The sequence below is a fragment of the Mixophyes fleayi genome, chromosome 1 (genome assembly GCF_038048845.1).
Source record: "Mixophyes fleayi isolate aMixFle1 chromosome 1, aMixFle1.hap1, whole genome shotgun sequence".
Lineage (NCBI taxonomy): Eukaryota > Metazoa > Chordata > Amphibia > Anura > Limnodynastidae > Mixophyes > Mixophyes fleayi.
Genome location: NC_134402.1, coordinates 337,999,361 through 338,026,015, shown reverse-complemented (window position 1 = coordinate 338,026,015; position 26,655 = coordinate 337,999,361). Strand labels below are relative to the sequence as shown.

The 26,655-nt window shown below is 41.8% G+C and overlaps 1 protein-coding gene across 1 annotated transcript; it reads left to right on the top strand.

Annotated features, from left to right (window-relative positions):
- LOC142109432 (solute carrier family 2, facilitated glucose transporter member 9-like) lies at positions 1-26,221 on the top strand. The gene is made up of 12 exons (XM_075193625.1): positions 1-9; positions 1,852-1,950; positions 5,582-5,742; positions 6,788-6,912; positions 7,003-7,132; positions 7,349-7,497; positions 11,296-11,483; positions 13,741-13,851; positions 18,791-18,892; positions 22,174-22,249; positions 22,838-22,965; positions 25,780-26,221. Exons 1-12 carry the CDS (start codon positions 1-3, stop codon positions 25,975-25,977), a joined length of 1,476 nt encoding a protein of 491 aa, XP_075049726.1. The 3' UTR covers positions 25,978-26,221.
- The last annotated feature ends 434 nt before the right edge of the window (positions 26,222-26,655 follow it).

Sequence of the window (26,655 nt, the reverse complement as noted above, 5' to 3'; positions counted from 1 at the left end):
ATGGACTTGGTGAGTATCCAACTTTTACTGCTCCGCCACCCTCCACCCATACAGGGGCTGAGAAGGATAAAACTGGAAAGCACCAATATCTACTATAGTTTTTTTCCTTGCTAGACAAATAGTAATTTACTGTAGAAGCATGACAAGCATCAACCACTTTTAAGTATAGATTATGTCTTGTATAGTTGTATTGTTTGTATTTAAATATTTAATTTCATTAAATAGAACAACTTTTTTAAATAGAGAATCTTCTATAGACATGTGTAACATCACAACTATTATTCCAGCGTTGCTACCAGTCTTACAAAACGAAGCTTCCGAAGTTCTTACATTCAAAATGAGGAATGCAAAGTGCTCATATATATATATATATATATATATATATATATATATATATATATATATATATATATATATATATATATATATATTATTTTTTTATTTATTTTTTATTTTAATGTGTCAAGAGCTGTTATCGCTAGTGTGCATCTGTATTATACTTGCAGTGTACTGCAAATATCTTTATTGCCAATGACATTTTAATATAGATTACAGTTACAGTTTGTTGCTATATGTTAAAAATGTAGAAGTAAAGTACATCTGTTAATTTTTTTAAACAAATATGCCAGGTCTATCTCACACTTTTATTCCAAAAATGCTTCCGTATTGATTATCTCCCGATAATTGTTTTTCATATGTCTTTGTTCTCTCCTATATTTTCCCCTAGTGCTAGAACTATCTGTACTCACGGGTGTATGAGAAGACAGACTCAGCAGCATTCTAGAAGTGTAAAAATAAAGATTAGACCCTTTTTATCTTATTTAAGGGAGCTGACATTTTGGGAAATAAATGATTGTCACATTTTGCAAATTAATACTGAGAAAATACATGTATGTAGATGATATAAGGGCTATACTGCTGCACTATACTGCCCAACATACCATGATCACGTGACATGATCATGACATACATAGCTAACAAGGAAAGCAGTGCTAGACTGGGGTGTGGAGGGCCCACCAGGATATATAGTTTTATGGTTCACTTTTGAAGAGGGGGAGTTGGGAATAATTATGTTGCAGACATTTTATATCATAAACATACAATACATACAAGAATATGATCTTCTTTAATTAATGATTTTGTAATATTAAAGAGTAAATAAACAATTAGGGCAGCGCAGTGGCTCAGTGCTTAGCACTTCTGGCTCACAGCGCTGGGGTAATGAGTTCAATTCCCGACCATGGCCTTATCTGTGTGGAGTTTGTATGTTCTCCCCGTGTTTGCGTGGGTTTCCTCCGGGTGCTCCAGTTTCCTCCCACACTCCAAAAACATACTAGTAGGTTAATTGGCAGCTATCAAAAATTGACCCTAGTCTCTCTCTCTCTCTGTCTGTGTGTGTGTGTGTGTGTGTGTGTTAGGAAATTTAGACTGTAAGCTCCAATGGGGCAGGGACTGATGTGAATAAGTTATCTGTACAGCGCTGCGGAATCAGTGGCACTATATAAATAAATGGTGATGATGATGATGATGATGAATTACTGTTATTAGTGCACTGCAGATGTTCAAACAGAGACATTATCACACTTCATAAATCATGCGTTACATAGTACAGTGACTGTACATGTCCCTGAGCTAAAGTAAACATAGTACAAAGGTCTCAATGTGCACCTATGTTATAATGGCATATTACTGTTTTGTACATATGTTTTTCAAGCATATTTATTTACTTAACTATTTATTTATATGCTTATGAATCTATTTATTTTGTGTTTTGCTTTCCTCTGCACCAAAATGTTTACCAAAATGATTATTTGTCATGTTGTTTTATTGTTGTATTATTGTGTTTTTCAGCTTCGATATCGTGGGCTCTTCATGCTGATATTTGTGCTGGGTATCGGTGGCACTTTTCAGTATGGATTCCATATATCCGTTCTGAACTCTCCCTCTCAGGTGAGTACAGTGCTGTGCACTCAGGTCCCACCAAGACGGGGAGTCCACCATTTGTCTTTCTGGTAATAAAGGCTGGGTGAGGGTAGATTCAAAAACAGCCTTGATCTCATACTTGCCAACTTTTCATTTTTGATGTCCGGGAGATGCCAGAGGAAGGGTATGGTAGGGTCAGGGCCAAAATAATGTGATTCACCATGAATCGCGTCATTAAGACTCACATCCTGGCCATTTCACTAGAAAGTGGGCAGGTTGTAGGAGATTTGCCTGCTCTCCCAGGAGTACGGAAGACCTACCCAAAATTCTGGAGTCTCCCGGACATTCCGGGAGAGTGGGTAAGTAAGTTTTATCTCAGCTTTCTAAAATTACATGATATCAGGAGACTACTCCTTTAAAAATAGGAGCATTCGCTTGCAAACAAGGCTTTCATTGTTGTTATATTAGAAATACCTATTTGCAATGCGTGTCTGCCATTATCTCAATTATGTGCCAAGTTACTTTTATACAGCAATAACATTGATTTTCTATTGTCTCTTATTGTAGCGATAGAAAATCTATTATGGCAACAATTTCACAAGAGCAGAGTAATACTCTGGTGCCCAGGGATACTGTCTGGCAGCGGTAACAGAAATATTATCGATTCGCCAGTCAGTCCTGGATGCATCCGCGCATGCGTGACACATGTGCAGTTATGTATTTAGAATCCCCTCTGTACCTTGTTCTTTAGTAACTAGCGTAATGACTCTGAACTGTATATATCCAGGACATAGCACGTAATGTCAATAGCAAGCTAATCTTTTACACTAGTCTCTTAACACCGCCGTTGTATTTTAAATATAATATAAAACTCTTCCTGATTTAACGGATGCACAGTTTTCTATCCTGAGATGTTGTGAGGCTCAATTATTTTGTTTAGATATTACCTTTTATTGAAAGCCTGGGAATGTGCTTTCGTGATCCAAAGGGCCCAAAAAAGGTGCAAAACCATAAAAAAGTGCACAAGGGATGCAGTACGTGGCCCTCCTCTAGAGAGGAAGGGCCCTAGTCCCCGACCCCCAGATCCAAAAGACCCCCGGTCTTCAGACCCCCTTCACCGCAAGGCTAAGGGGACCCCTTTAGCCCCTGGGATCTGACGAAGCTTCACCCAGGGCTTAACAGGTCCAGTCCCCGGAAGGAAGGACAAACAATGGTTTCAGGGGGGCCAGAACCTCAGGGCCACACAGCCCTCCCTAGATCTTCCAGGAAACGGAGCCCATAAGGGCCTACCTACACCCCAAAAAAATCCAAGTAACGTGAAAACATACAAGTGAAAGTGACAAACGTGCAGAAAAATAAATAGTGCAGAGTGGGTACGGCCTCAGCCTAATGGCTGGGCTGGTTATAAAAATTGTTCTTGCCCAGCCAAAAGACCAGGGCAAACAATAAGGGCGGTGCTTAAAAGAAAGTGGTCAAAAGTGCATGGGTGCAAACATAATCACGTGATTACTGTATTAAGGGTCTTGTCCGTCATTTTTTACACCCCCGGTTACCACTCCGGAGGCACATTTGTCCCAGGCTTTCAAAGCAGCATACCCGGCCTCTGGCCAGAGGACCCAGTGCAGCTCTGACACAACTACACTTGATCTTAGCCAAAAGATTTTGTTTAGATACTACCACTTTAGAAAACTCCATGAACTTGAGATGAACTTGAATTTCCACACTTTGCTATTCATGATGCGCCTAATTCGGGATGTAGTCATATAGCTGACGGTGATTATGTTGAAACTTATATTGTCCACAACTAAATGGTGACAGTGTAAAAGTCAACATATTCATTCTGTAGGCATGTTTAAAATGGTGACACGGTGCTGGATTCCTTAGGGAGTTGGGGTCCGCAAAAAAAAAGCGGACCCTCTCCCTAGGGTTACCAAGCCCTGTGCACTTGAGTGTGGGGTAATGAAATGTATATTCATAGTAAAAGACAGTATTTTCTATTGGTGCACTACAGGTCCCAGGCTGCCATTAACAGTTTGGGCATGCTGGTGCTTGTAGTACTAAAAGCACCAGCATACCCATGGTCGCCAGGACATGTTGGCACTTGGAGAACTACAAGACACCCAGGGCCCGCTATGACCTGCAGTGCACCAACACAAAATTTAAATAAACCACACACCTGTTTGACAAATAGATTTATTTAAAATAAATTAAAAAAAACAAGTAATACTCACCAACCACCAGGTTCTTCATCTGTAAAGATTCCAATCTTTCAAACTTTAAAAAAATCCTTAATAAAATTAATTCCAAAAGGTCTGTGGTTGTCTATAAAAAATAAAAATACACTAATAAATGTATATTCAGACATTGAGATCATCCTAACAAAAGCATTTCATGTGGGGGGGGGGTTTATATTAACAGGTAACATTAATTCAATAGGTTTTTTTGTGTGCGTTCTTTTGCGAATGTATATTCTAGATCGGCATTGGACGTATCCTGCAGTGTATTGTGTAGCAGAGCAGAGCAAACCTACCCCCGAAATTCACCAGCGCACGTATCTTCAGATCCGTCGGTTATTGAATTCGGGATTATGCAGAGCCGATTTATGTTCATTGCTAAACAAACACACGCTGTGGTCATTATGCGTGACTTGATGAATTAGGCCGATATGTCCGAAAGCATGCAAGGCCTTTTATGCCTGCTTTGTTTGATGCTACTTTACTGCTCTTTAAGGAACCAGACGCTCCGCTTTCCACAATAAATAAATAAATAAATAAAATGTTAAAAAATATTTTTAAAATATTACAATTCATTTCCTTTGAGCACATGTTTTATTTAAATAAAGCATTTTCTTAATGAAAAGCCTCTGCTATCTCCAGCCTGAATTGGTGAAGGAGGATTGTAGCAGTACAAGTACTGCCACAATTCTTGTTAAATAGGCTCCACCATACTTTGCATGAGGAAGGCCGTCGGCAGAGATAGCTGGTGAATGTCTTTGTAGGGCGGAAGCCCTTGATTGATAGGGAGAAGCCCTATCTCCAGTGAAAACATAAATTTTCGGCAGACATAGGGCTTTTCGCTAGTCGATAAATAGATCCCTTAGGTTCTCTGAATAGTGGCAACAAACCCACTTTTAATTAAAAAAACATGTTTATCTGAGAGATGACTATGTTGGTATTTTATGATGATATTGTCGGGGCTCCATTGATTATATCATATTTTTGGTTTGCTACTAAAGAGAGAGGGTTCCAGTTGCCATTTTACGACTTGCAGACTGATATACATCTATAATTTAAGCCACTAAATAACATACTAATTCTATGAAAATATTAGGACCTAATTATTGTTGAGATTTTTTATCTTTCATTCACACTGTTTGTAAAACATACATGTGGATTGTTGATCTACATAATACAGTGAACAAAATTGATGTTCCAAGAACAGTGTTGCCCAGACACAGCCATGAGAAGGGATTGTATGTGCCTTATGTAACAAAAATGTAATGTGAAGGAAATGAAGGATTTTTGTGAGATCTTGTGTCCTACAGAATCCTTGGTGGGGCAGTATCAGTAGTCTCTGTAATATGTAACCCATAACGAAAGTTTAAGCAGTGCACATTTTAGAGGATATGTATAATGATTACCCAGCAATTCTCTTCCAGTTTGTAAAGACCTTTATCAATGACACATGGATCCATCGCTACCATCTACCTGTCACTGATAGTGGCCTCCGATTACTCTGGTCATTCATTGTGTCTAGTTACTGCATTGGAGGACTCCTGGGGTCTCTCGGATCAGGATATTTAGCCTCCAGATATGGGAAGTAAGTAAACACTTAACAATAAAATGACACAAATAGATTGCCATGCTTTTCAACCTGTAGATGTATTTTACATTATAATGCACATATAAAGAACATAAGTGGAGACACAAATCTACACAGCGCCCTTACCAGACAGCGCCCTTACCAGACAGCGCCCCTACCAGACAGCGCCCTTACAAGACAGCGCCCTTACAAGACAGCGCCCTTACAAGACAGCGCCCCTACCAGACAGCGGCCTTACCAGACAGCGGCCTTAGTTAAATTCTGAAATATTAATACAGCTAATTATCCTGTGCCCTAAACATGAGTCAACCCGATGTTGGAGTAATCCCAATATGCAGTTTCCATATATATTTAGTATGTAGGAACAGGAGTTTACACAGGCAAATGGGAGGAGTTGTGTTCCTAGCAAAATATGGAGGAGGCGCAGTGGACAGGGAGGACAGGGTACATTTTCAGAGACGTTCCTTGCTCTGCACGTTCATTCCTACTCTGTAAAATCACTTGAATTCTATACTAGCTCAGAGATGTCAGAGATCGGGGGGTAAATGTATCAATATGCGGGTTCTTCAACACCCGCGTGTTCAGCCTCTTCCGCGATTAAATTTCAAGCAGCGCTGCATTGTAAAGGGAAGTTAACCCTTTACAATGCAGCGCCGCTTGAAATTTAATCGCGGAAGAGGCTGAACACGCGGGTGTTGAAGAACCCGCATATTGATACATTTACCCCCTGGTCTCAACCATTACTTTTACGGGATTGTTTAGATTTGCACAGTGCACAAAAACCCTAACACTCACCCTCATTTGTGGCCAGTCTGGGCCACACACACAAAACGGCGTCCTCACTATCATGATGAGGCTAAACTAGAGAGTATTGTAGGAGAAAAACAGATACATTTATTTAATTTATAGAGGTATTATTAGTGAGAGGAGGTTGGACTTTCATTGTACATTTATAATTATCCATAGTATACCTCCTACAAACAGTCACCAGTAAAGCCTTTATATTAAAGAGAAGATCCAATCCAATCTTTGCTTGTTACAGAAAGAAATGTCAGCTGTGCAACGACATGATCCCCATAGCTGCCGCTCTGCTCGTTGGTCTCAGTGCCACTGCGAAGTCTTTTGAGATGATTGTAATTGCCCGTTTTCTGTACGGAGTTAATGGAGGTATGGGTCCTCGTCCTACACCTCACGTTTTTAATCTGAACTTGTTTCATGCCATGGTTGCTCTGTGACTTACATTTTTAATTTTTTTAGGATTGGGACTTAATATCCACTCTCAGTATGCAGGGGAAATTGCAGATAAGAAACTACGTGGTTTTACCAGCACCAGTATTTCCATATTTGTGACAACTGGAAAACTGTTTGGCCAAATTCTTGGTCTCAGGTGAGTTTCCTGGGGGACTTCCCCTTATATAACGCCATTGCCATATTAGAAGTAAATATTATGAAACAATATTGTTCAATCATGAGTCATATAGTCCCTATCAAAGTAGCCTTCAACTAAACAATTAACCAGATTATTGTAGACATCCTTCTCATTCTGATTATATTGTGCCTTACAGCAGATTTATAACGCATTTATTTTTGCCCTTACCACAAGGGAGATTCTAGGTATTGAGTCTCAGTGGCCTCTTCTTCTGGCTCTCAGTGGGTTGTGGGCACTGGTCCAGTTGGTCACATTGCCATTCTTCCCCGAGTCTCCTCCATACCTCCTGATGGAGAAAGAAGATAAGGATGGATGTATAAAAGGTATGAACAAAGCTGCGGTTCTGTCCCAATTCAATGAAAGAAAATCAAAAATGGTCACTGGATATTAGTTTAGTTCATATCAATATGTGAGTCATCAGAGCTGATGGATCAAGGTGGTTTACCAACCACCTTGTGGGGGGGAGGCAAGAATAAGAAACTATTTAGATTAGATATTCTTTAGGTAAGGTTCATCTGGCAACAAGCCAACATTTACTGTTTGGATTTGCATATGTTTTAGTTGGCAAAAGCAGAGTTGATATATCAACAAATTAACATGTAGAATTTTAGAAACGTAAAGTAAGCAGCATAGTTTGTAGAACATCTCGAGTGGTAATATTTTAAAAATCTGAATTTGACATTCTTAATGAAGAAAATGCATATCCAATAAATGCAGAAATAAGAACTTACAATATGTCCCCTTTCATCAATTGGAGGAATGACATTAAGGACACATAAATAGATGTAAACGAGGGAATGTTCAGCATTCAACAAAAGCAAAAATTTATGGTTGTAAAATGTAAAGCTATTTGCCCTTATATTTATCATTATTATTATTACCGTTTATTTATATAGCGCCACTAATTCCACAGCGGTATACAGAGAACTCACTCATATCCGTCCCTGTCCCATTGGGGCTTACAGTCTAAATTACCTAACATACACACAGACAGACAGACACACACACAGACTAGGGTCAATTTGTTAGCAGCCAATTAACCTACCTGTATGTTTTTGGGAGTGTGGGAGGAAACCGGATCACCCGGACGAAACCCACGCAAACACGGGGAGAACATACAAACTCCTCACAGATAAGGCCATGGTGAGGAATTGAACTCATGACCCCAGTGCTGTAAGGCAGAAGTGCTAACCACCGAGCCACCATATTTGCTTAGGTGTAGTATATTAAAAAGATTTTTGGTATTTGGAGCATAACATTACATACACCATCATCATCATCAACATTTCTTTATATAGCGCCAGCAAATTCCGTAGCGCTTTACAACTGGGAACAAATATTAATAAGACAATACTAGGTAATACATACAGACAGAGAGGTAAGAGAGCCCTGCTCGTAAGCTTACAATCTAAAGGATTTATAGCATTTAACGACAGAAACAGTCAGTCACTGATATTCATTTTGATACCCCTGTTTAAATCAGCAAGCAAAATTTAAACAATGCTTATTGCAATTTGGCTGGAACAATGACGTTAACATACATGGCTCTGTGGGAGATAAAGGTAATAATTAGCCCACCAACTGCTCTATATGTCCATCCCTTTTAAACCCGTAATGTTTGAAAGTGATTTGACACTTTTTTTCCCCAATCCCTCTTCTTCCCATAGTAAAATTAGAGGAAAGCATCCAATACTTCCTTTTCATCCAAAGTACAGCTCAGGTCTCAACTCCTGATCACTCTGCACTGTTTCCAGATCCCAGTATTAAGATATTATACATATAACATTTGATCTAATTTCTGTGCTTCTGGATTCACCGTATTCTAGTGCCAGCTGTGTTATTCTATGATAGCGCATATTAATAATATAGTATATAGCAGGCTGACCCTGCCTGTTTACATCACTAATATTTGCTCCACTATTATCACAGTATCAGCTAGAATCTAGAAACAGTTCATTCAGACTAATGTAACCAGATAGGAATCCTGTAACGGCCCGGATGTTAACAATGGCCTAGTACGCAACAGCACAAATGCTGCTTCTACTTGTTCAGGTCCAGCGCAACATATAGATCTTCCAAATTGATCTATACCTCTAGCTAGTCCAACACAGAGGGCCTGATTCATTAAGGATCCTAAATTAAGGAGTTTCTTATTTAAGTCTCTTGGACAAAACCATGTTACAATGCAAGGGGTACAGATTAGTATTCTGTTTTGCACATAAGTTAAATACTGTTTTTTCATGTAGCACACAAATATCATGCAGCACAGTGGCTTAGTAGCTAGCACTTCTGCCTCACAGCGCTGGATTCATGAGTTCAATTCCCAACCATGGCCTTATCTGTGTGGAGTTTGTATGTTCTCCCCGTGTTTGCGTGGGTTTCCTCCTCCAGGCTATCTGGTTTCCTCCCACACTCCAAAAACATACTAGTAGGTTAATTGGCTGCTATCAAAATTGACCTTAGTCTGTGTGTGTGTTAGGGAATTTAAATTGTAAGCTCCAATGGGGCAGGGACTGATATGAATGAGTTCTCTGTACAGCGCTGCAGAATTAGTGGCGCTATATATATATAACTGATGATGATGAAATATCAACTTTAAATTTCAGTGTACAAATAAGCTATCAAGTGTTTGTGTGCTACATGAAAAAACAGTCAGTATTTAACTTATGTGCAAAACAGAATACTAATTTGCACCCCTTGCATTGTAGCATGGTTTTGTCCAGGAGACTTAAATAAGAAACTTCTTAATATAAGATCCTTAATGAATCAGGCCCAGAGAGTCTTCCTCTCTCAGCTTTCCTCTACAGACTGCCATATTGTCTCCTCTGAACAATGCCACTGTCTGCTGTACAGGCAGCTAGGATCACAGCATCCATTTTTCCAAATGAATTAGTAAAGCTCCCTTATTTCGAAACAAAAACAGAAAACATGTGACATGAACTTTACTCTGTCATCAAAAGTTATCAGAATGTTCACAGTGATGATACTGTCTGCGGAAAACCAATACACACTTGGAACCATAGCAATGGATGTGCAACATATCACCTGCCCTGCTATATCTTAAACCTGGGCTAGGGCTCCCAGAAGACATGAATGGTTAGAAAGCCATTTTTCATAGCCTTTAAATATACTGTATTTAGATATACTGTATCTACATACAGACATACATATGTACATACCTCCAAACTATCCCTCTTTTGGGGGGACTATGCATTAATAATATGCGGTACCAGCAGATATGCTTCGCTGCACATCACTGTGATGCATATTTATGCACCGCTTAAATGCATCATGCCGGGGCTACTCTGGGTAGCGTGACCCCTCTGGTGCAATTAGATTCTCCTGCTTACTAGCAGCTTAGTGCTGCGGGTGACAGGAGGAAGTGCTGTTCCCATGCGCACAGCACTTGCACTGTAACGGATTCTGCGTAGACAGAAAGGCTTCAGCAGAATCCCATAGGAAATGACACAATGTAAAGCTTATCAAAGCTTTATGCATTGCAGAACATCGCAGTCCCTATATTAATCTATGGGGACTGTGAGCCTGCACAGTATTAGCCTAAACAAAGGAGATTTCTGCCATATCTCCTCCATTAGGCATGTAATGCATAGCAACTAAATTTATAATTTAAAAGATGCGGAAGCGGCTGTTTCCGCATCTTTTAAGTGCCAAATTAGCTTGATGCATAGACCCCTTGGAGTCTCTTTACACACGGCTTTTTGGATACTGATCTGTAAATTGAGGCTGTTTGTAACTGAGAACAGAGGAACACACATGGGGAACAGTAACTTAGCTGTATTAGGTGTACAAAGGATAAACATAACACAAAACTTCTGCAACACAATCAGAGGAACAATAAAGAGGAATAACAAAGGTTCTGGAAGGAGAAAACAAAGGGCCACAGGTAACACATGAGCTCATATTACATAAGAACTATTCTTTAATATAATCCTTCATGATCTTCTCTCGACCATAAAAGCCAATTTTTTTTGTATACATTTTATTGATGCTTCAAAATATATAACATGGATGGGAAATCTAGATGAATTGTTTCTGCCTACCAAAAACGCTTAGTAATGTATCCTTATTATTATTATTATGATTGTACCTCACATTCATAGCTCTGAAACAGTTATGGGGAGACAGAGACCACCAGAAAGAGATTGATGAAATGCTAAAAGAACAAGCTGCCCGCAGAAGTGGGCGGAGTCTGAGCGTCCTCGAGCTGCTGAGAGAGCCCTCACTACGCTGGCAGCTGTATATGCTCCTCACCTTGACAATAGCTTTGCAGCTGTGTGGGATCAATGCGGTGAGAGACTTGTACACCTTATAAGGACTGATGATGTCATCATGGGCGATAGTGCACAACTTCTTTAAAGGCTGCATTATGCAGAAAAAAAACAATCATATATGTGATCAGTGAGGTATATACACAACTGATTATGGCTCATGTACAGCAGCACCCTGTGAGGTATAAACAGATCCAGTGGCGGAACTACCATTACTGCCCACCGCATGAAGAAATAGCGCGCTGTGGGCCCCGGTTCCCTCCTCCCCGCTTTCCTGCACCGGGGCCCGCAGCTCGCTAGTTCCGCCTCTGCACAGCATATATAAAGCACCTATGGATCTATACAGAACTGATTATAGATAAAAGGCAGTGTCTTGTACGATATATACAGAAATGATTATGGATGTATATATAACTGATTATAGAATTTATACATAAATATCTGATAAAAAAAAGGATCTGGGTCTATTCACTAATAATGATCTATTAAATAAGACTTCTGGCACTATTTAAAATTAGAAATGGGTTGTTAACTCTGCTCAAAGTCACAGACCACCATCACTACTGAACAACACCACCACCATCACCATCCTCCCTAAAAATCCAAACATCCTGGATATACAGTAGCCGGTAAGATATACTGTATACAGATCAAACTGTGGATATTAATTGCGGATATTACATAAAGATACAGAACTGTTTCGCGATTATTGAATGATATACAATACACAGATATATGTAAAAAAAACTTTTCTGCTCATACAATGGAAAAAACAACATGTGGTATAATTACAAGATTCCACCACATCTAACATAACTGGATATATAATAAATACAGTAGCCTGTAAGATATACATATCTAATGTCTATACATATCTAATGCCAATACATATCTAATGCCAATACATATCTAATGTCTATACATATCTAATGCCAATACATATCTAATGTCTATACATATCTAATGCCAATACATATCTAGGGGTAAATGTATCATACTCCGGTTTGTACAAGTCGCCGGAAATCGGCGAGTTGACAGTTAAAATTTAAAGCGGCGCTGCCTTGTAAAGGGAAACTTGCCTTTACAAGGCAGCGCCGCTTTAAATTTTAGCTGTCAACTCGCCGATTTCCGGCGACTTGTACAAACCGGAGTATGATACATTTACCCCCTAATGTCTAATGTCTATACATATCTAATGCCAATACATATATAATGCCTATACCAGTGGTTCCCAAACTTTTGCACTCCTCCAAAATAATTACTGAGCAGTCCTGTTTTAGAAGTAGTTGGGTCAAAAAAATGTAATAAGTACTTAGGTCAGGACAGAAATACTTATTTAGTTGTATGCAAAAATGCCCCCTCTGCATCCAGACACACTGCCCCCTCTGCATCCACTCTGCCCCCTCTGACTCTCTCACACTGCCCTCTCACGCTGCCCCCTCTGCCCTCTCACGCTGCCCCCTCTCACGCTGTCCCCCTCCTCTGGCCTCTGTCACGCTGTCCCCTCCTCTGGCCTCTGTCCCCCTCCTCTGCCCTCTGTCACGATGTCCCCCTCCTCTGCCCTCTCTCACGTTGTCCCTCTCCTCTGGCCTCTGTCCCCCTTCTCTGCCCTCTGTCACGCTGTCCCCCTCCTCTGCCCTCTGTCACGCGGTCCCCCTCCTCTGGCCTCTGTCCCCCTCCTCTGCCCTCTGTCACGCTGTCCCCCTCCTCTGGCCTCTGTCCCCCTCCTCTGCCCTCTGTCACGCTGTCCCCCTCCTCTGCCCTCTGTCCCCCTCCTCTGGCCTCTGGCCTCTGTCACGCTGTCTCCTCACCTTCACCCTCTGTCCCCTCTCCTCTGTCATGCTCCCTCTCACTCTAATTCCCCTCTGCCATGGCCAGCCAGTAAAAAACAAAACAAAACATAAACTTACCAATCCACGCGGCGCCGGGACCCAGAATCCTCCTCTCTCACGCAGCTTGTCACTATAGTGACAAGCTGCATGAGAGAGAGGGAGAGGAAATAGTTTTTTTGTGGCTCTCCCGCGGCACCCCTGTGACAGCGCCGCTGCACCCCTGTGACAGCGCCGCAGCACCCCTGGGAGCCACGGCGCACACTTTGGGAACCGCTGGCCTATACATATCTAATGCCAATACATATTTAATACCAATACATATTTAATACCAATACATATATTATGCCAACACATATATAATGTCTATACATATCTAATACCTATGCATATCTAATGCCAATTGCCAATACATATCTAATGCCAATCTAATGTTTTTTATGTTTAGATTTATTTTTATGCTGCTGAAGTGTTCAGAGCTGCCGGCTTTCCAGACACACAAATCCCATACCTGACAGTGGGGGTGGGAGTGTGCGAATCCTCTTCAGTGATCCTGTGTGTAAGTCACCCCAATACTTCCCTGTGTATTAGCCTAATAACAACATTTCAAGATTGATAAAAGCCCATAGCTGCAATATTTGAATAATATTCTAGTTACACATTGCTGCCAGCTACTTCCATCTAAGAATGATGTGTTGTGTAGTCTATGTGTAGCTTGGAGCACTACAATCCCCAACATGACATTTTACTGGGATCAGTTATAATTCGTTTTTTTTATATTTTAAATACTTCGGTTCAATAATATCTCAGATATGAGAACAGATGGCGAGTATTGCATCCAACATCTTATCTAAAACAAAAGGAAATGCACGTACCAGTCATGATCGACCTGGCATTGTGTGCAGGGGACCTATATCCCTGAGCTGTCTTCTGACATTGAGAAAATACCTTTCCATTAAAGTTTTAGTTGTAATGACCTGACCGCAGCCATATACAGCTACAATAACCAGATGCTATGCCAGCCACTAGCTGCGGCCATGTCTCTTGCCAGCTGATATGAGCACCCCAGCATGTCACTTGAGATGATGTCATTTGGAACTGACCATTGCTTTCAATTAGAAGCTGATGGGGGTACCACAATGTGCATAAAGCTTTGGTCTTTACATTATATTTTTACATTGTTACCGACATATTAAATTCTATTTGGAATTATTAAAGGCACATTTCACTGGCTGACATTATTACTGACATTATTATACTAGTCCATTGTAACGCCCCCTGCGGGGAAAGACAGGGACAGACGCAACACAAAAGAACTCACCTTGAAAACGATGGTCACCTCCAGTCCGCTTCCTATTTCCCAGCTGCGATCCAATCCCAGCAGATCCGCAGCCGCAGTTACCTCCAATCACGTCCCTCTAAGATAGAGACAGGGATTACGGCCGTGCCTACCAGGTAAGGGCTGTCCGAGACTACAGCAAAGAACAAGGGCACAGTCAGTCCAAGCTCCTTGCCGCCTCCTCACTTTGTTCTTGCCAAGACGCGGGGGACTACAGGCACTGAAGGCCAAGACTAGTCCGAGGACTAATCCCGCCTCAAGTACCTCACACACCTGCCGGTGAGGGCCTAACCGAAAGGGGGAATCGAGCGTGATACTCACCGGGACACTCCCACTTCCGATCCGGTTCTCCTGCACCTTCCCGACTCCTGCGGATGACAAGAACACACAGCCTCCCTCTACGCTCTCAGTGAGACTAAGATGGCACCCACAAAACTGGACTGGCTACAACAGCGACCCGACCCTAACAACGTTCTAATGGTCGGCAACGCAACTGAGTCAAACCACTGTGACTAACTAGGTGTGGTGCACTAACGGAACTGCTCACTTACACGCTACGGGGAACACCAGCCGGTGTTCACAGCCTAAACCGGAGGGCGGTTCCTAACCCCCTCACCCAGGTCGTACCAAGAAGCTGCCTTCTTGCTATGGGGTCACCCACGGACCCTAAGGACCGGTTCTTTAAGCCCGGCTGAGGCTCAGTAGAACAGCACACTAACCCGCGGGCCGACTGCCGCACGGAACAGCCGATCGAACTGAACCGCCCGACTGCCTGTACTCGGGTATCTCACACGTGTCCCTACGTCCGGAACCACAGGTCCACCTGCACGGAACCGGCCTTGAGGACCCTTGATCAGAACCACGGCCGCCCCTGGAACTGCCTCAAGGTGTGCTGCACTGCCACCGACTCACTCAGCCACCCCCTCTGGGTACCAGTGTGACCCCGGGGACCTAAGGGACAGGGAAACTACGTGTGTTCTCCCCTGACTATGTGTATGCTGGTAACTACACTTGTCCCCACAACACGGGTTAGCACAGGAAACACAGGGAACAAGAGCCTACCTTTAATGGGGGCCTGACGTCTTGCCCCTGGACACAGTTATGTAGCACACCCCAAAATACCGTAATGTAAACTACACTCGCCGCACAGACAGAATAAATACAGTATACGGTACTTTGCACGCTACTTACCCGAGCACACCGCTGTTAGCCAACCAGCAGGTTGCTACAGCACCACAGGAGCCTCCGCTCTACTGTACCTCCTAACCACGTGTGCTCACCTCACACAGGACCGCGCCTACACTCACGAGGCTCCCACGCCTCTACCACAAACCACCAGGGCCTTATGCCCTACACACCCTGGGTCTCTGCCCAGCTACACACAGAGCCTTCTGCTCTGTTTCATGGGCCTCAGCCCCCTCTCTAACTCAGGGCTCTGAGCCCACTAACTAGGGCCTTGTGCCCTGCTACCCAGGGGTCCTAGCCCCTGCCTGAGGCCTGTAGCCTCCCTGACTGACTGAGGGCCTTGTGCCCTTAATAGCCTACGGGCTACCAGCCCCTAACCAGGCCCTGTGGCCTTCCTATGGCCTCTAGGCCACTAACTACCTAAGGGCCTTGTACCTGGGCTCTCACGCCCCTGTCTAACTAACAGGGGCTTGTCCCCTTTATCATAAATTCTATGGCCTACTGGCCCACTAACTTCGTTGGGGCCTAGTGCCCAGGTCCCTGGGCCTTGTGCCCCTACTTCACGGTGCCACGGGCCTTGTGCCCGACTGTGGCCCCGGGCCTAGTGCCCGAATTAACGCTGAGTCACTTACCTGCTCTGCGCAGGAATCTCAGCTTGCCACGCCGTCTTCTTCCGCCTTCTCCGGGTCTTCCAGACCCTCCAGCCGGCGGCGCCTCTTCTTCGGTTCGGCGCTGTTGAGAGCTGCTTGGCGGGGGCGCTCTCAGCCCTGACAAGGGCTCCCCGCCGGCGATCACTACTTGCTTGTAGTCTTCGGGCGGCAGGGTAGCTCACGGCCCTTACAAGGGCCCCCTGCCGCCGCTGCCGCTGGTCCTGTTGCTGGACGTCTTGAAGAGACGTCCTTCCTCTTCTCCGCCGACGGACTTCTGGCAAAATGGCGCCACCCGGCGACTTATATAGTCGCCGGCGTGACGTCATCAGCCGGCGCGAGCGCTGATTGGCTCGCGTCGGCGCCAATCTTTTGAATGGCCGGGCGCGAGCCGCGATTGGCTCGCGCATCCGGCCGCTGATTGGCCAGCGGGGAAAGATGAGCCCTGATTGGCTCATCCTTCCCCCGCGCACGGGACCTGCAGGAAGAAAGGCATACTCACCGCCGCTGGATCGATGGACGGGTAAGTTCTTCTCCTCTTCTTTCTTCACCCACTTGCAGGGCTCAGCTACCAGGAGACTCTTCACCCCCTTCACGGGCGCCAGGAACGTCTTCTGTCCCTCCAGGGACACAGCGATGGCGGGTACCTTCGCCCGCTTCTCGGGCACCATCTCCACACCATATTACTAGTATATTACTTTTTATGGTAATTTTTCTTGGCATATTAAATTGTGCTCAGCATTATCACTAGGATATTACATCCTATTGGGTATTATTACACTGTAGCAGGCATTATCACTGGCATATCACATAATAATTTTCCTTATTGTTGCATATTACATCTTGTTGTATATTATCACCTCACCAGCATATTAAACATTGCTGGGCATGGTTGCTGGTGCTATAATACTAGCATGTTACTTTCTCCATGCAATAATACTGGCATATTATGTTTTGCTAAGCACTATTACTAGTAATAATACTATCTTCCAGGTCTACAATTACCGGGTGTCCTCTATTTTTCTTTCTTTTTTTTTCTTTGAAAGCCCGGGAACAGTGCTTTCGTGCCCTAGTGCTCAAAAAAAATAAGTGAAAACTTAAAAAACGTGCACAAGGGCGCGGTACATGGCCCACCTCGCTGCAAGGCTAGGGATCCACCAAGGCTTCACCCAGGGCTCGGCAACTGACCCACCGCCAGAAGGGTGGGCAACGATGGGGTTCATGGTGGCCGAAACCTAAAGGCCACACAGCCCCCCCCTAGATTTTTGGGGACGCAGAGCTCAAAAGGGCCTAACCGCACCCCTAAATTTCATGAAGGGCCTAACCGCACCCCTAAATTCCATCACACAAAAGTGAACCCAGGGGACGCAGAGCTCAAAAGGGCCTAATCGCACCCCTAAATTTCATGAAGGGCCTAACCGCACCCCTAAATTCCATCACACAAAAGTAAAAGCCAGAAACAAAAAGTGTAATAAATAGAAAAATAAAAAAGTGCTGAGTGGTTACGGCCCCAGCTTCATGGCTGGGCTATTACAAAGATTTCCTCGCCCAGCCAAAGGCCGGGGCAAAGAATAGAGGCGGTGCGTATGAAGAAAGTGATCATAATTTGCTCGGTGTCAACTGAGTGTCCTATATGAAGCACCTGAAGGGCACAGCAAATAATTTGGCTTTGCATATGTGCCTCCCAATGGTCTACCCAGTACACATCAAGGTGAATCCCTTCTGTATGACAGTGAGGCGACATCAGGACTAGGACTAGGACATAGGATTAGGCCCAATTTAGGTCACCTTTAAAGTGTTACTTTTCCAGGATAGATAGGGCTGTCCGCCGTTTTGTTAACCAGGAGACCCCCTAAATGTGCCTTATTCACTCAATTATCACACTTACAAGCAATCCAAAATGTTGTTTTTGCACATGGGTGAACAAGTAAGCAAACTCAAGTCTCCAGTTTACACTTATCAATAAATTCCCCCATCCACACAAGTTTTTGCATCCTCACAAATGTAGCCAACCAGCATTTGCACTTTTGCACATTCCATTCTGTAAGAAGTTTGTATGTTCTCCCTGTGTTTGCGCGGGTTTCCTCCGGGTGCTCCGGTTTCCTCCCACACTCCAAAAACATACTGCTAGGTTAATTGGCTGCTAACAAAATTGACCCTAGTCTGTGTGTGTGTGTTAGGGAATTTAGACTGTAAGCCCCAATTGAGCAGGGACTGATGTGAGTGAGTTCTCTGTACAGCGCTGCGGAATTAGTGGCGCTATATAAATAAATGGTGATGATGATGATTCCTTAATGACCCTTATTGTGTGAACATTCTCTCCTCAGAGTCTGGTAGTTGATCGTTTCGGCAGAAGACTTGTTCTGCTGGCCGGCTATGCATCCATGGTTCTAGCTTTGGGGCTTCTGACTGTGACAATCTCACTGCAGGTAACTAATTGTACCACTCCCACATAAACTGTAAAAGCACCTAAAATAATATCACTTTGCACAATGCTGCTAAATATTTTTATATGCATAACTAATAATAACCACAGCACGTGATGAAACAAGTAGTAAATGTATTATCAGGAAAAACCAGATCCACAGTAAACTCCAGCATGTAAGAATAACACACGGCTTCATTATTACCATAAACTATAAAAATTCAATGAACCTATATAGTGTAGTAGACAGATTACACATGTAAGACTTTTAATCCTGTTATAGGCACTTACCAGCATCAAAAAGACATCTATGGTTTTTGTTGTCGCACTGATGATATATTATTTGTTGACACTTATAAGAAGCAACTATTAGTATTATTATGTTGTTCTTATTCATAGTGTGTCACAAGGGTTCCTCAGCGCCATACTAGGGGGTTAGAGCATACAACGAAATGACAAAATAACAGAAGTACAAAAGAGAAAAACATTCTATAAATACAAACAAATTTACATAATTACAACCCTCAAAATGACATAACTATGTACGGAAAACACTAGGAGAGATACGTAGAAAAAAGGTGGTGTTGCCCATAGCAACCAATTAGCTTTTGTCATTGTTCCAGTACAGAGTAAAATGAAAGCAAACATCCGATTTGTCGCTATGGGCGTCAGCAATTGTTTTTCTTAGCACACTTGGGAACATTTTTGAAATGTACAAAAGCAGCGGGAAAGGGACTGTGGTTCCTCACTTTGTCTATAATTAGAAATAATAAGGACGAAGGGGCATTAACTCAGCAGTGCAGCAAAAACCTGTGCACACCTCCCAGTTTATGAGCCAAGGACATCTTGGAGGTACAGCGGTGTCTGGTCATCACTGCTCCATCATCCTGCCTAATAACATTACATATGTTGTGACATAATTCAACTTCCAGCCTCTACTTTTCTAGGAAGTTTTACAGCATGCTAGAGTACAATCAGGGCCAGCGCCTACAGTAGGTGAACCTTGCATAAGGTGCAGAGGTTTAGGAGGTGACATAATATCACTGATTCAGTGTTTTTATTTTCCCTGTGGTGCCCCCACAATGTGCATCGACTTCGGACATGGAGAAGCAGCAGCCAGTGGCTTCTTATCTGTGAAGCAGACATCAAAATCTGGGGCCTGATTTATTAAGGATCTTAACTTAAGAAACTTCTTATTTCAGTCTCCGGGACAAAACCATGTTACAATGCAAGGGGTGCAACTTAGTATTCTGTTTTGCACATAAGTTAAATACTGACTGTTTTTTCATGTAGCACACAAATACTTGATAGCTTATTTGTACACTGAAATTTAAAGTTGATATTTGTGTGCTACATGAAAAAAAAAAGTCAGTATTTAACTTATGTGCAAAACAGAATACAAATTTGCACCCCTTGCATTGTAACATGGTTTTGTCCAGGAGACTGAAATAAGAAGTTTCTTAAGTTAAGATCCTTAATGAATCAGGCCCCTGATCTTTATTGCAACTAGTGTAGGATCATAGTTCAACCAAAAAGTGTAGGCACTCATTAAAGCATTGTGATGAAGTTGTGTGGCCGGGCACCTGACTACTGGATTAGTGCAGTTTAGCTATCTGTGTGCATGGTTAAATTGCTTACTCGACATGTTGTTCACTAGTTTTACTAGACAGATGAATTGCATGTGTAGGCACCATAAGTCTGACCCTCAATTTTAAACTGAGGATTGATATTTTAGTCTCTCATACCTCTAGTTGTCATCAAATTGTGGTGGCATTATAAGATTTACTCCTGATATTACAGTCATGAGAAATTGTTATCTGCTGTTATAAATTTAAAATATGAGGACAGATTTATATTTAGGGGAGGGCATGTCCTAGATCATATTAACATTTCAGTATAAAAATAAAACTAGCAAGTATGTGCGCTACATGAAAAAGCAGGCAGTATTTTCTTTACGTGCAAAATAATAAACTAATTTGTACAACTTGCACTGTATCAGCCCTAGAGTACTAGGGAAAGACAAAGCGAAGTGTCCCCAGTTCTATCCCCATCTGGTTGCACCCTTCATAGGCACCCCAAGTACAGTATGGGGCATATTCAATTGTTGCAATTACTGCCAAAAGTAACGCGGCGCGCGCACTATTACCGTCATTACGGTAATAGTGCGCGTAAATACTGTTGTTACAGTAGTTTTCTTGCTGGATTTCAGCTCGCGGCTCAAGGAGCCGCAAGCTGAAATCCGGCTTAGTATTACCGTATTAACGGTAATACTTTTTCCGTGGTGGAAACCGCGGACAATTGAATATGCCCCTATGTGTTCCTGTAGCATGAGCACGTGTTTAAAAGTGACTTTGCATCTGTTTCTGCACATTTTTGTGAATATCTGAATGAATACTATTGACAGTAATGTAATTAATGAGGGGAGATGCAGGAAGGGGGTACCCCAATAAATGTTTGCATGGTGTGTCAAGTCTTTATACATTTTAAAAATATAATAATAAGGACCTGGGTGGAGACCCAAGTGTTCTCCAAACTCATTAGGATCTCCCATGGTGGAAAAAAAATAAGAAAGCAAAAAACTTAAATGGTTTTCTGTAAAAAGTCATATACTGATGAAGGGGGCAAATCATCACATCCAATCATATTAAACGCTCTTTGGCTGAGAATGCCCATTACTTCAGTCTTCTTCAGTCGATAGTTACATGATGCAATTAGCTGGGTGAAGTTCACACCATATTTGCTGTTGAAGTGTTAGAGCAGTAATGAGCAACATGACTTTTCAAGGTCCTCCCAAGTGACCCGTGTTCTCACAAGGTTCTCACACAAAAGACAGGAGCATAAGCATTTAGGCTTCCCATAGTGCAAACAATAGTTAGACCTCGAATATCACCATCTGATCATAGAGCTTGCTGAGGGAACTCAAAATCATTGTGAGGAGGACCAAAGAGCTGAAATTACGCTGATCAAGAGCGTCATATGGGAAGTATGTGAACCCCAGGCTGCCCGCTGTCCGCCACTGTCCTGATAACCGTATTTTATTTTGTTGCTTATTCAGTGGATACAGTTGAAGGTTTCTAGACCTTATTGAGGCTAACTGTATGAGTGTTTATATTATAATACAGTATGGACATCATCATAAATGTTTAATAATCTATATACAGGGCATTGTGAGAGAATATAAATAGGAAATTTTCATTACAGGCATCTGATGATTTACACTATACTGCAATAAGAACATTTTTACATATAGATAAACCCATTTTGCTTATATCTATTGTCCCTCAGGGCACATACACATGGATACCTTACTGCAGTGTAATTCTTATTTTCCTGTACACCTTTTCATTTGGATCAGGACCAGGTAAGTAATCATTTTTACTGTTCATGCTTTTAAATGTGTGTGTATATATATATATATATATATATATATATATATATATATATATATATATATATATATATTCAATTTACATAAGTGTTGTGATCACTTGTAAGATTTTACATAGTGATTTCATAACCTTAGTATTCATTGTATGTTTTTATGTAGCTGTGGTTAGATTTCCCGCTATGTGAAGTTTAGTTAGAGTTGTGACATTAGTGTAAAACTTTGTATATATTTTACAATAGATGATACAAAATTCCCTCTACATAGATGTAGCACAGAAAAAAAAAATCAGTTTTATATGTACAAAAGCAGTATCCATTGAAATATATTTATTTCTGGGAATTTATGGTACCTAAAATATTAGTGGAAAAAAGGCCTGAATTTGGTAAATGGCCATGGCAATTTGGAAACAGAAATATCCCTTACCATAAAAACATTTTTTTCGATACCTGTATTTTTCATTGAAAATGTGTTCTGTTTAGAGAAGCATTTCATGTGCTTCACTATAAAGTATTGTATTAAGTGTACAAGTGTAAGCACTTACTGCATGCATTGGTTTCTTAGGTGCTACCACCATGACTATCAATGTGGAAATATTTTCTCAGGAGGCTCGAGCAGCGGCAATGGTGATTGTGGGAGCAATAAACTGGTTGGGCCTGTCTATCATCGGCATGGTCTTCCCGTTCTTAGTGGTAAGAGACAACACCATGTAGTGGGCAAGAGGTTTTTTTTTGTTTGTTTTTTTATTATGTAAGTGCAGATTGTAAAAATATTACAGGCTTATGTCATGATGGAAGACATCATTAGTGAACTAGTATGTGCTGGCGATTAGGAGACACGTTCTTCCACGTCTTTGTGTGTTATTATCAAAATGTAACCAAAACATATGCACAGTGGAACTCGTTAACAAATGTCAAAATTTCCACTGTGCAATGCAAACTGAGTTTTGGTCCCATTGTGGGCTTGGCCAGAGTTCATAGGCATGCAGAGCAAACGGCAACATTTGCAAGAAGCTGAAGCTTGGACAGGCCGAGATGGGCAGAGTGAGGCCATTCTTTGCAAAGTATGCATCTAGCTTTGCAAAGCAGTGCAGAAATAACATTTCACACAGACACAGACAGGTACACAGACTTACTGTACCCAACTTACGCTTGCCCGCTCCTGTTCCATGACTCCTGCAGGTAAATTTATCAAGCTACAAGTTTCCGTAGGGTTTGAAAAGTGGAGATGTTGCCTATAGCAACCAATCATATTCTAATTATCATTTATTTAGTACATTCTACAAAATGATAGCTAGAATCTGATTGGTGCTATAGGCAACATCTCCACTTTTCAAATCCACCGGACTCTCGCAGCTTGATAAATTTACTCCAAGGAGTAAAGGGACTGCAAGTCTAAAATAAGTTCAAATTTAGATACGGATGCATGTGGAGTACGAAATGTAAGCCAGAAAAATGGACATCTGTCCATATATAATAGATCTGGCCCTAAACAGTTTTCTATTTACAGTTTCCATATAATTAAAGATAAATCTGGTGTTTGATTTTTCATTTATGGAGCACATTAATATATGGTCAGTTTCTTAAAAATTGTTGGAAGTCCACCTACAGAAAATTTCCCACTGCATCTTATGGTAAGTATTGGTGAAGGGCACATCTAGACAGCAGGTATCATGTAACACACACTATATCAACCGTTCAGCTATATTTGTAGTCTACCTGATGTAGTTTATTGATTATTCATTATTTGTATGCCGTTGATATATTACGCAGCCCTTGGCAGCCAGGGTCTGATTCACTAAGGAACGTAAATGCAGACACGTGCCGTATTTTGTGTAAAATTGCTCTGTGCTGCCCAGAAACAAACCATACGCCAGAGAATACAGAAACATCCAATTAATCTTCCAGCACAAAGGACCCTTACTACAGCCTATGATTTTATGGGTAGAAAATCTAAACACAAACACACACACTAGGGTTAATTTCTTCAGAGGGAGGAAAGTGGAGCACCCACAGGAAACCCATGCAAACATTCCCTGGTCAGAATGAATAATGCTAACTAACCAGTGTACCACCCATATCACATTCCACATTGCTAGACCCTGACTAAATAATGAATACTGTCATTGGCATGAACCTGTCGTAATTAAAAAAAAATGTTACAGAGGTGTATATATAATCGTATTAAAACAGTAATACTAGTCCTTTAACCGTTTTAACCAAAATCAGTGGCATAATACAAAGAGAAGGACACTTTGCTGTATTATGGTATAAAAAGCCACAAGTAGAGGTGAAGTAAAAACTAAGAAACATTTGTTACATTGAGGATCACACTTACAAAACCAACCACAAAGGTTGGTCAGGACCCGGGGGTTCATAAAGTGCGGTTTCTTGTGGCTTCTATGACAGTCTCCTTGAAGTGGTAATCCTGAAACCTACAGTAAGTATAACATCCCTTGGAAGGTCATTCTTCTCTGCTTTGGTGTGGAGGTCCCTGTTGGCTCTATCCCTTTGTATTCGGGCAGATTCAAAGTCCATAACGTATTCCATATACAAGTCAAAGATGTATTTGTCTAGTTAAGGAACTTTCTCTGAGATACCTTTTAACCTTAGATTATTTCTTCAAGATCGGTTGTCTGGGTCTTTCTGGTGCTCTGTAAGTTTGTGGAACTTGTCTTGCAAATCAAGAACCATGTTATTCGTGCCTATCATCTCCTACTATTTACTCAACAGTACATTCCAGTGTCCTCCCCAGAAAATGTTGCCAGTCAGGTGGAGGCAGTTGTAATACGTTGCAATAATAATTAAAAAAGTTGGAAGTTATTGCCCACTCCTGCCAGGATTGGTCTGTGGTCTGACACACACTGCTGGTTGTACTGCTCACATAGTGCCTGTTCTAACAGGAGAAACAATGGTTTATTCTATCATAATAGGACTCTGTTGGGTTCCAAGAGCCAGGTGACAAGTAAAAACAGCCGGGTGGAGCACCCGGGAAATAGGTGCTGGGGAGAACAGTACATTCATCCTCCCTGGGCCGAGACCGCTGTCATCACTTCTTTAATACATCTAGAAAGATCTTTCTCCATGGAGTTTGTGCAAGCAGCAGTAAACTTTCGCAACTACTCTATATTTTTTATCACTTTATGAGATCGGAGCTACAGCATAGACCTATAGCTGGTTAATCCAGCTGGTGAGAACACATAACCATACATTCCTGCACTCATCTGTTACATGGACACTGACTGCAGAGCATTCACTCTATAATGCTGATAGGAGCCAAGCACGAGAAATGACATAGGCCAGGAAGGCCGCATGTGATCCAGTTGATAGCCCCATGTGACCCTTAGTGGCTAGTTGCCTACCAATGCTATACATGGTGGGTGAGGATGTTGTGATGCTGTATGTGTGTCAGCCTGTTGTCTGAGGATGTTGTGTAGCGTGCGAGTAATGGAACAGTTTATTTCTCTGCATCCAGCTCTCAAACATTCTTTCTCTTTGTCTCACCAGGATACTATGAAGCAATATTGTTTCCTTATTTTCCTCATCATCACAGTAACTTGTGGGATATTTCTATACTTTTACCTTCCCGAAACAAAAGGAAAATCGTGGCTGGAGATTAGAGAGGACTTTAACAAATACAACATCAGAAACCAAGACAGCATAGTGTGTCGCCCAGAGGACTATGTATTATCCACCAAATTATAACCACAGAGAAACTCAAACGTTTGGGTACAAGTCAGTATTGCCATTTTTGGGCAGGAGATTTAAGGGCCATAGATGCGTACTGAAGGGCACACACTCCATTTGCTAAAGTAACTTCATTTTAAATGTAAGCAGCTGACAGAGTGTGTGAGTCCTTTCATTCCTGAGCTGGATCCTGAGTGCACATACTAATTTTATTGGGACATTATACATCAACTACATTAATGAAGTCACTTGATATGTCATATTGTTTATGGTGCCATTTCACTGTGTGGGAAATGTACTTGTAACCCTTTATATTAAATATTATATATAATTGTAATAAACAATCATTTGTATTTATCTTTATCAATATTTATAAAAATGCTGTTAATCTCTTATTGTCAGTGCAATTACATGTAAATGAAGGGTATAGAGTGAAGAAAGGAAATCCTCTACAGTTCCTAGTGATGCAGTTTTATAGCTGCTTTGTTAAGGGTCACTGTGACAGGTTATAAAAGCTTCAAAGATATCTATGTGAATATATGTAGGAGAATGGCACATTTATTAAAACCAGGAGAATTTGTGTTATTTTAAAAACACCAATGCCAGGTTGAGACTATCATTATTTGCGTGACTTTTGGGGTCTCAAAAATGTCACAACATCTGGAAATGTCTCCAAATATGTCACAGACTTGAAGC

Coding starts and splice junctions, on each gene's coding strand:
- LOC142109432 (XM_075193625.1), top strand. Junction 13,852..18,790: donor CCTCTTCAGTGATCCTGTGT/GTAAGTCACCCC, acceptor TTCTCTCCTCAG/AGTCTGGTAGTTGATCGTTT. Junction 22,250..22,837: donor TTCATTTGGATCAGGACCAG/GTAAGTAATCAT, acceptor TTGGTTTCTTAG/GTGCTACCACCATGACTATC.